Source organism: Aphidius gifuensis, linkage group LG6 (genome assembly GCF_014905175.1).
Source record: "Aphidius gifuensis isolate YNYX2018 linkage group LG6, ASM1490517v1, whole genome shotgun sequence".
In the NCBI taxonomy this organism is placed as follows: domain Eukaryota; kingdom Metazoa; phylum Arthropoda; class Insecta; order Hymenoptera; family Braconidae; genus Aphidius; species Aphidius gifuensis.
Window position 1 is genome coordinate 14732869 of NC_057793.1, and position 11111 is coordinate 14743979.

The 11111-nt window shown below is 29.1% G+C and overlaps 1 protein-coding gene and 1 long non-coding RNA gene across 3 annotated transcripts in view; both read left to right on the forward strand.

Annotated features, from left to right (window-relative positions):
• LOC122859545 (open rectifier potassium channel protein 1-like) overlaps nt 1-1726 on the forward strand; it is a 101163-nt gene extending 99437 nt beyond the window's left edge. For both annotated transcript variants that reach the window (XM_044163206.1, XM_044163207.1), the window contains exon 6: nt 52-1726. In XM_044163206.1, the coding sequence (XP_044019141.1) occupies nt 52-1725 (1674 nt within the window). In that variant the 3' untranslated portion in view covers nt 1726. The remainder of the gene's footprint in view (nt 1-51) is intronic.
• Nucleotides 1727-8546: 6820 nt separating this feature from the next.
• On the forward strand, nt 8547-9840 carry LOC122859571. Its single transcript, XR_006374363.1, has 3 exons — nt 8547-8761; nt 9511-9643; nt 9725-9840. It is a non-coding gene; the product is annotated as an uncharacterized LOC122859571 (long non-coding RNA).
• The last annotated feature ends 1271 nt before the right edge of the window (nt 9841-11111 follow it).

Here is an 11111-nt window from a genome sequence, read left to right on the forward strand (position 1 = left end):
AAAATCCATTAATCAAGCTCACTAAAAATTATAAATTTTAACTTTATTCAGATTAATCCTGTCAGAGCTCGAGTAGTGTCTGAGACCGATCTTCAAAGAATTGACAAGGCAGCAACGTTCGCTACTCATGCAATAGTTCAACCCGCTGAACTCTTGGCACGGTTAGTCAACATCTTGGGCTATATTCCACCATCTTCCATCGATGATGAACCGCCATTAGATAACTCCTTACCAGGACTGCAAGGATTCAGCAATAAAGAAATTTTATCAAACGAGTTTAACAACAACTGGAAAGTTGGTTCTGATCAACTGTCTTTCAGGAAGCCAAGGTCTCGAGCCACAAGTGAAGTTCATTTAAAACCAAAATATGATCGTGGTACATGTGAAAATCATGAGTGGACATGGTCTGGACCAGCTGCTTCCAGAAAAATTGATGAAATCATCAGACGTCGACAAAATGGCAACAAAGAGTCCAAGGATTCAAAGTCTTTATTCCCAGCATTCAATATACCGAAATCTGTTTCATTATCGAAATGGATTAAGCACCTGTCATCTAATAAAAAAGAAAGCCGAACGCGAAATTCAGTTTCTGTTGGTGATTTGGAACATGGTGATGAAAACTATCTATCGACTATAAATAATGTTAATGAAAGATCAACATATTTTACTCATACGGGAGCTAACCTTTCATGTTCGTTAGAAAATAGTAATTTACTTGAAGAAACTTCAGTAGCTGATTTTTTGAGAGCTATGACTGCTCTTCATACTCAAGTTGGTGTAGTGCCTAGTGATTACGTAAAAAAACCCCAAAGAAAAATGGGTACAGCATCTTTGACTCCTCCGAAACTTCCAAGCTTGTTGTCACTTTTTTCACCTCCTACCGATTTTTCAACTTCTATTGATGATAAACATGTTGATAAATCTTTTAATTATGAACGTAAATTTAGTTCAAAAATTGTAGAGGAACCTAGGAATTTGACGACATGTGGTCGCTTAAACAGTATCATACACACTAATAAAATGAAAAATCGAAGATTTTCTTTAAGACCTGTAGAAACAACTTCAGAAAGGATACCACAAGTTCTACCGTATCTATCTGACTATCGATATGACGGGAAGAATCCTACTTCAACTTTTATCACTGGTTTCTCATTTGAAAGTTCAAAAAAACCCTTAGTCAATGAAGAAAGTATTCCAGGTATATCTTCACCAATTGTGACTTCAAGCGGACCAAGGTTTTCTCTTCGACCAGAGCAATTCGTTGGACAAGCACCCTCAAATATTATTGGATCAAAAGGCATTCAAAAATGGCGAGCTGGAATGTTAAGAAAACAGATTTCCCAAAATAATCTTCAAAAAAGAGTTAGAGCATCCAGTCTAAGCGACATTAGTATTGAAGGTTTGCAATCATCAGAAAGAAATCTAGGAATCAGTCCACTTGCGACAAACGATCATGTTAGAACCTTCGAGATATCAAAAGATAACAAAAGTTTAAAAACTGTCACAATTGTTTCACCAAAAAACTTAACGTCTGACTTGAGTATTAATATTGAGAGCCAAAAAAATTATATTTCTGATGGTGCAGAAAATATCATCAGTACACCGAATGATTTTGGACTTTTAAAAGAAAGAAAAAGTATTACAGATATGCCGAAGTTGAGAAAAGAATTTCAATCAGATACAAGAAGTAGTGAATCTCATTCGGAAATGAATACATATAAATAAATAAACACTAATGTAAGGAACATATCTCCTATCGAAATCTATAGAAATGCATTAAAAAAGCCTGATTAAAGAATATTTATAGAAAAATCCGGAAAAGTTTCTGTTGTGTCAATAAGTCACGCGGAAAAATCGAACAACAAGAAAAAATCAATTGATACTTAAAATTTGATGTATTCGTTAATTTCTGTCAACAAGAACAATCTATTATCAAAATTTTTTGACGGTAAATTGGAGATTTTTGTTTATTTGAAAAAGACTTGCAGAGAGATTCAATTCCATAAACCAACGGAGCATTCATTTGAACGTTGCACTATAATATTGAAGCAGCTTAAAAAAAATGATCGTCTATTCTAAAGAGTTTCTATTGAAGATCCAATCTATATATAAATTTTCAACTAAATTATCGGAAAAATATGGGGATAAATCAACAACTTAAAAATTTAAAACTTCATTATCTTAAAAAAAATATTCTTGTAATAGATTTTTCAAATATCTATTCAAGCATATGTATTCTTACATAGGTATAAAATTTCATTCAAATGTAATCAAGAAATGAGATATCTTAAATAAATTTATAAGCTCTTGAATTTCTTTGATCTTATGTAATTTTTGTGAATTTTTCACCTGAATATGAACTTTTAAAAAAATGTAATAGAATCCTAAAATAAGTTATTATATGCTGCAATCTATCATTATATTCTTCGATTTGAGACCATTTTACTTTATATACAAAAAGAAAAAAGTTCTGTGACATAGAATTTTCGTTCTAGAAAATTTTTAGATTTTAGAGAAAAAAAAAAGTATAATTGGAGATGGGAAAGAAAAACGTAATGTTCGTGGATATTTTTTTTATTATGTGTCCGGGTCATTAAATGTCTATAATTAATTAACAAAAACCGGAAAATGCCGCGCGACTCTAACTGTGTGTATAAGTGTGTGTATGTGTTAGTAAGCGTGAGGTAACTATTTTTTATAAATCGTACTATGCAAATATTTCCATTGAATGAATATAAATAGTGTTAATGTTTTCTTTTATCGATACCAGATAATGTTTTTTTATTTTTGATCAATCCAAATATTTCATATCAATAACTGTACTAGAAAAAAAAATTTATGTTCCGCATTTTTATCTATTACATATCCCTGAATTAAAATTTTTTCTTTTATCTTATATCTTATCTTATTGATTCTGCAGTTATTGAAATCAATTTATTTTTTTTTTTTAAATTTGTTTTTAATATTTTTTTTTTTTATTTTTTCACCTTTTTCTTCTCTTTCTAACGCGTACGGTTTTTTTTAGCCTGCCGTGCTGTCTTGTCAACACGTGTTTCCTTTCGTTTTTAAAATAACAACATTACTTCTTTTTTTTTTATTAAGTGTCACTGCGCAGGTTTGACAGAAAGAACGGAGATGTTTTTATTTTTGTCTGCTGCTCACACTGTATGTGTATGTATGACGTTTCTTTGCATGTATGAGTGGGGACCATCACTGTTGTTACGTTGAGCTCATACAATTCAGAATTTTTTATTTACTTATTTTTCAATTTTTTTGGATGTCAAAAATTATTTTATTATTATGAATTTTAATTCCATTTATGAACTTTTTATTAAATTAAGAAAAAAAAAAAAAAATTCGGTTAAATAAAATTAATTTCCTCATTTTTTAAAATAAAAAGGATAATTTTGCTGCAAAAAATGACTTATTAAAAAAAGACAATAAAACTTGATTACGGTGCTCATTTGGGTTTTCATTCTATCATCTTGTATTAATGAAAAAAAAATCTTTTCGGAAAAAAAAAATTTATTTTCCATTCTATTATGAATAAAAACTTTTCTTTTTTTATATAGATCATTGAAAAAATGAATAAATAAAAACTATTACAATAAATTTACAATTTATGTACATCGTCATTTTCAAATCACGTTTCCATTGTGCTATCTCCCGCTTTTTTGACGTTTCGCTGCGCGGGTACAGAATATCGGGCAAGAGTAACAGAGACGTTTTTTTTTCTGTCTATCCTTGACACTGTATATGTATGTATGACGTTTCTGTGCATGTATGAGTGGGGACCGTCACTGTTGTTATGTTGAGCTCATTTAGAATTTTTTATTTACTTATTTTTCAATTTTTTCACGTATTAATCAATTTTATTTTTTTATTATTGTCTTCAAACTTTTTTATTACAATTGAGGGTTTGGATGCAATAATACGTCAAGTGCTCGGAGACACGAAAATACTATCTTGCTGTGGGTGGCAAATAAGAGAAATTTAAATTGAAAAGTAAAAAAAAAAAAATACAGTCATCGATAAAATTATAAAAAACATTTTAACCTAATTAAATTTTTTTTCATGTTAATTAGTTTACGTGATAAAAAATAGAAACCAATTTTTTTTTTTTTTTTTTTTTTCGGAAAAAAAATACTTCTTTTTAATGATATAACTTGAGACAACTTCTTTAAAAATTAATAAATCGACTATTTTAGCTGTAGCTTCATTATAAGCTACCGATTACAACAGTATAATTAAAAAAATCATTTATTTATATTGTTTAGTTTTTATCATACGATTGTTAATGTCGAGAAAGATTCCAATTAGTCCAACTATGAATAAAAAAAAAAGTCGGAGAAATTTGAAAATTGAGTAACTTGTCAGTAGCAATATTGTTGAGCGATATATCAAGAATTTTTCACAAATTTTTAGATATTTTTATTAATTTTTCACTGACTTTTAATTCAACAACAAATTGCGCGTATACTGTTTGTATTTATATGGATATACAAACGCGCGAACATTGGCGTTCGCGAGAGTGAGGGCTGATGATCACGCATATATAGCCCTAAAGGCAGCTCGGAATTCATTGTTGAATAAATAGCTCAGTAAATAATTGATGAAACTATCTAAAGCTTTGTACAAAACTTCTTGATATAGTGCTCAACAATACTGCTACTGACAAGTTACTCAATTTTTTTCATTCAAAGTTGGACTAATTGAAATTTTCCTCGACATTAACAATTGTATAATAAAAATTAAACAATATAAATAATCGATTTCTTAAATTATACTGTTGCAATCGGTAGCTTATAATGAAGCTACAGCTAAAATAGTTGATTTATTAATTTTGAAAGAAGTTGTCTCGAGTTATATGATTAAAAAGAAGTATTTTTTTCAAAAAAATAAAAAAAAAAATTCGTTTTTATTTTTTATCGCGTAAACTCATTAACATGAAAAAAAATTCAATGGGGTTAAAATGTTTTTTCTAATTTTATCGAAGACTATATATATTTTTTTTTTATTTTTCAATTTGAATTTTTTTTATTTTCCACCCACAGTGACATAGCATTCTATTGTTTTTGAGCGCTCGACGTGTTATTGCATCCGGACTCTTGATTAAAAAGAGTACTACTACAATCAAATAATCAAAGAAAAATTTCTCAATAATTTTCAGAAAAGCTAGGTATTCTTAGAGCGTCTTTTATGTGTTAAGTCATGATTTTGACAACACATGGGTTTTTTTATATTCTTAGTTATAATCAGTTTTATTCATTCTACAGGTGCCATTATAAATGGGGATTAAAAAAATTCAATTTACGCCCCAAATAATTACTGATTCCATTAAAGAAACTGGAGAAAATAATGTCGATGATTTATTGGTCAAAATTGACCAATCGAAAAACAGTGTCTATGACCGTCAGAGTAAATTTGGTGTGATATGCAAATCCATATTGACTTGTAATCAAGACAGAACCGTTAAAAACCATCTTAACCGATTTTGCTTGGCATACCGTAAAAACAAAAACGATATTCGGAAATTATTAATCGATAAAATTACAAAATCATAATCACTAATTAATGAAAACTGTTTATCCGTCAATTCACCAAAGAAATCACTCAACAATTTGTCAACCAAGTACTCCACTTATAATATTATCGAACAGCAACCACAAAATTTGTCACCAATAGAAAAAAGCAACTTCAATTCACCGTAACATAGAGTTTCTCCCACTGTATTTCAAGAAATAACAAATTCTCCGGAAATAAAAATCAATGACATTTTATCAAAACCAGTTTCAATTTCAATTTTACAACGAAAAGAAAATATCTCACCAAAAAATTCAAACGACAAAAATATACTTTCATCCACACCCAATCAAAAATTTGAAACACACCATACTTCAGATCTCCAGGACTCGATCAATAGAACTATAAAACCAGAAATAAATTTTAGCCATAGTCCGCCATCAAATCATATTCTTCAGAACTCTCGAATTTCTCATTTATCAAACACTTTAATGGAATTTTCTCAGTCCATTAATTATCCAGAATATTCTTCAATGCCAGTCAATAGCATTATTCAACATTCAACAGCTGGAATTGAAATTACAATTGAAACGTCCTTTTGGAATTGGTGGAATGGAAATTCACGGTTAAAAAAAGGATGACAGAAAATTTCTGTGAAATTTCAGCCAAATATTTTCCGTTCTGTGTTTATTCCATAAAAGGACACAATTGTTACTTTGCTGATGGCTCAACACATATTCTCACGTTAGTGCTAAATGCTTAAATCGATCTTGTGCAAATTTTAAAATTTTTATAAAAAAAAAGTTTTGCGAAAAAACGAATGATTCTAACGGTACAGATATCTATCATGGCCTTAATTTTAAAAAAGCAACAGAAGGTCCAGTGTTACATGATCCGAAGTCCGTTAATCGCAGCTTTCAAAAAGCCAAAAAAAGAGAAATCCTCAGCAAAGAACTTATGAAATCTCCTCCCAATGAATTATTTTAAAAACTATTCACGGAATCACCCCGAGAACCTGTACTCAATAGTAATCAGACAGCTATTCGCAGGCTGCAACTTATTCAAAAAATTTCCAGCGAGACAACACAAAAAAAGATCTTGATGCAAATCTTCATTTACACTTATTGAAACTTTGTGCTGAGCTTAGAGAAAGTCGGGATTGAGAAGATTCCTTATTTCCGGGTTATATTCAAAAACTTGGCACATTTCCATTTGAAGTAATTTGTTTTTCTGGCGATCAGTTAGAATGCTTGGAAAAAGAGTTTGAAGTCAAAGGATATGGCTGGCTTCACTTTGACAGAACGGGAAGAATACCTTTGGAACCCGAAGACCAACCAGATGCCCAAATGATGTATTATGCAATAGTCATTGAGGGAACCGGTGGGATCGGAAAAGGTGGGTTTCCTATAGCTGAATTTTTTACCAACAGGCCAAGTGTTCTAAATTTTACACATTTTACTCAGTATTGCTTTATTACAGTGTTTTGAATTCTTCGCGTTCTTCAAATTTATCACAATATTTGAAATGGTGTTGGAATTTCGAAAAAAAAGAACATAAAAACATAAAAGATGAAAATACTATTGTTCACGTTTGCTTTAGTCAATTCGAAAGTAATCGGAAAAAAATGATTAAAAAATCCATTTTTTATAAACAAAAAAAATTTTCAAGATTATTTCATGATAATTGACAATATTTGTTAACAGGTGCATTAGACGACTAGCACTTTTTTTTCAATAATTGAACATTTGTTGATAAATTTGAAATAAAAAACTCGAGGTATTTTTCTCAATTCAAAAGTAATCGGAAAAAATTTGTTATAATCTATCAATAATTATCTGTTGTGTTTGTTTGATTTTTAAGGTTATAATTTCACTATCAAAACTCGACAATGGTGCAGGTAAAAATACTGCCGTTTACAAACACCAACTAAAAAGAAACGTCAACAGTTTATTAATTCTTGTCAATGGAGTCCAATGTACAAAAATTTGATATTATGTTTCAGCAATACATGTATTTTTCGATATCACACATCAAATCACCTCAACACAGAAGGTAAAAAATCTCTTTATATAAACAATTAAAAGTTTGACATGTTCTAGATGCTTTTTTTTTTTGGTTATAGAAGCTGGTGAATAAACCTCTTGCGCGGAATTTCGAGTTCCAATTACTGTCCATTAGTAATTGCCAATATACCAGCTTTATGGAAACTTTAGTGTTTTGAATTGACCACCGAACATATGTATATTAATCTACTTCTACATTCACGTGGGCTTTTTTTCTATTTGAATACATTTGAATCGTATTATAAAATTATTGAGATAACAAAAAATTAATAATACTTATTAATATCATTGAATTATGTTCATATAACACTATGTTAGTAGTGTACATAGGAGAGTTCTGGGACACCACCCCCCCCGCTGTGCCACCCCGAAACCCGCGACCCCCGCTGTGATTCGCGGGTGATTCCCCGGAATCCGCGAAGCATCGCCACAGGGGTCCGCGAATTAATTAATTGTGTCAAATCGCCACAGGGGTCCTTGAATTAATTAATTAGATCGATTAATTAATTAATCAGGTCAAATCACCACAGGGGGTTCTTCAATTGATTAATTAGGTCAAATCGCCATGGGGGTCCGATTTTTTGTAAGGCGCCATATTTGTTTTTCTATAAGACGCCATAATTGTTTTTCTATAAGACGCCATTTTAAATTTTTGAAATTTTGAAATTCCCGGGTCCCATTTTTCATACGACGCCATATTGTTTTTTCCGTAAGTCGCCATATTGGATTTTTTTTTAACTCCATATTGGTTTTTTCGCAAGACGTCATATTACATTTCGTTATTACCAAAGGTGATTATTATTTTTCATTTATTTTATTGTTAATAAATTTAACTAACTTTTAGATAATGTTTTTTTATTATTATTATTATATTATAATATATTATTATTTATCATCAATAACAATAATAATAATTTAATAATTTAATAACGTTTATATTATTTTCTTAATATTTTCAAAATTCCCACAAAAAGTAGGTAATGTATTTCCCGTTTTTATCATATGATATCTTCAGTAGTGCGCTGCAGTTCCGTTTTGTCAGCGCTCTATGTTTTTCAAATTTCCCACGATTTTCTTAAAGTTTGGTTCGTCACGGAATGAGGTTGTTTGATAATACTTTTAAAGGAAAATACAAAATGAACTGTGGAAGAGTTAATAGAAGAAATAATAGAAGGGTAAGTAATTTATTTTATTTTTTATTCATTTTATTTTATTTATTTTTATTTAATAAATTAGTTGTATGGCTTTTTTTATATTTTTCTTAGCTAAACGTGTGTGCAATCGAGAGATTTACCCACGTGTTTTGCAAAGAATAAAATATAGATAATATTTATAATAAAAAAAAAAAAAGCCACAACACTAATTTATTAAATAAAAATAAATAAATTAAAAGAAAATGCAATAAACAAAAATTAATATGAAAAACAAAAAAGAATAGCTAGAACGCATGCCTGAAAAGTTGCATCACGCAAGCACGTCTTTTTGTTTTTCTTATCAATTTTAATGTATTTTTTTTTTATTAATTTTATTCTATTAATTTTATTTTGTTTATTTTTTTTATTTATTTAATAAATGAACAATTTTTTTTATTATATTTTTATTATATTTTTTCTCTACGCAGAACACGTGTGCAATCTCTTTTACGCACGTGTTTTGCAAAGAGGAAAATATGATAAAAAACTGTTTAGTTATTAAATAAATGAATAAAAATAAACAAAATAAAATTAATAGAATAAAATAAATAAAAAGAAAATATCATAAAATTGATAAGAAAAACAAAAAAGGTTGGTTAGAATGCATGCTTGAATAATTGCATCACGCAAGCACGTGTTTTCATCAATCTTTTTTGTTTTATTATTAATTTTATTGTATTTCATTCTAATTTATTGTATTTCTTTGATTATATTATTTTTTATATTTTCAGCGTGTAGGTCTTTGGAGAAGACTCCTGGAACGGGATTTGTGGGTCCGATACCATGCCATGTCCAGGTTAGAGCAAGAGGAGCTGGAGCAGAGGTTATCTGGAGAAGCCACCGTCCCTGTTGCCGCTAACTAAGGTAATTTTTTATATTTTTTATTTTTATATTTTATATTTTTTTTATTTTCAATTATTTTATTAATTTTTATTTTTTTTACAGATAACACTGGTGATAATGAGACAGCTAGCATGATAGCAATGGATCATGAGATAATTTTTTTTTTTTTTGTTTGTATTTTATAGATAGTCCTTTTTAGCATCAAAATTTGCCTTGTATTTTTTTTTTTTTTTTTCCGGTAGATGTCCTTTCTTTTAGCAGCAAAATTTGACTTGTATTTTTTTATCGTTTTTACAGATTGTACCTGTCATCGACTTGGTGAGTGATGATGATGATGATGTTGATGATGGTGATGAACCAATTTATTGTAAGTATTTTTTTTTTGATGATTTTTTTTTTTTTTTTTTTTCAATAATTTTTTAGTAAAAGATTTTTTATTTTTGTTTTTTTCTTTTACAGTAACCAGGGATACTCGTGAGCAGGAATATGATGACGATGATGATGCTGATACGGTTATTCTCGAACCGGAGGAGATGAATGGGCGGTTAGAGAATGTAGATTACTACAATTGTCGCTACATACCACGTGTACTTTCGCGAAGAGGTGGAATTTGTGGAAGTCCAATGTGGACGAAAGACTTCATTTTTTATTAAAAAATAAATTAAATGAATTGATTAAAATATATTTTGTTTTCGATGTTTTTTATCATTCTCTTCCCATCCTTAGATTTCTTTATCTCTTGTGATTATTATTTTTATATTGATTCGTTTTTTGATTTATTTGATTTGAAATATTTTTTGTTTTTTTTTTTTTTTTCATATGAAATTTTTATTGCTTTTTTATTGGTTAGAATCATTTTGCCTTAGCTATATATTTTCTAAACTTTTTTTTTTTTTTTGGTTTCATTCATTTCCTGAGTATCGCTAGTAGTTAATAAAAAATATGATGAAGTCGCGAGTAGTCAATAAAATGAAACAGTGGCGCTAGTGTGATGATGTCGCTAGTGGTCATCAAAAAGTGGGGATAAAGCTATATAAATATCAGTCCATCTAACTCATTCTTTCAACACATTTCATTGTGATCTGCTGCCAAGACAATATAGTCATATAAAAATATCAGGTGAGTCTAAACCTCAATTTAATAACCAATAAGTATTTTTATAATCCTTAGATATTTTATAAAATTTCTCAATGAACTATCCTTAGACTTTCACTAGCTATCAATTTACTTAAATATTTTTTGCACCCGGTTAATATTTTTCTATAAAAATAACCTCAAATCCATCATTATCTTGTCAATTTTTGATTAATATTCAAAAGTTTCAAGTTAATTATTCTCAGATTTTCACTAGCTATCAATCTACATAAATATTTCTTGCACTAGGTTAATATTTTTTTATAAAAAAATAACCTCAAAAACATTTTTTGTTTTTTGGTAATCCATCATTATCTTGTCAATTTTTGATTAATATTCAAAAGTTTCAAGTTAA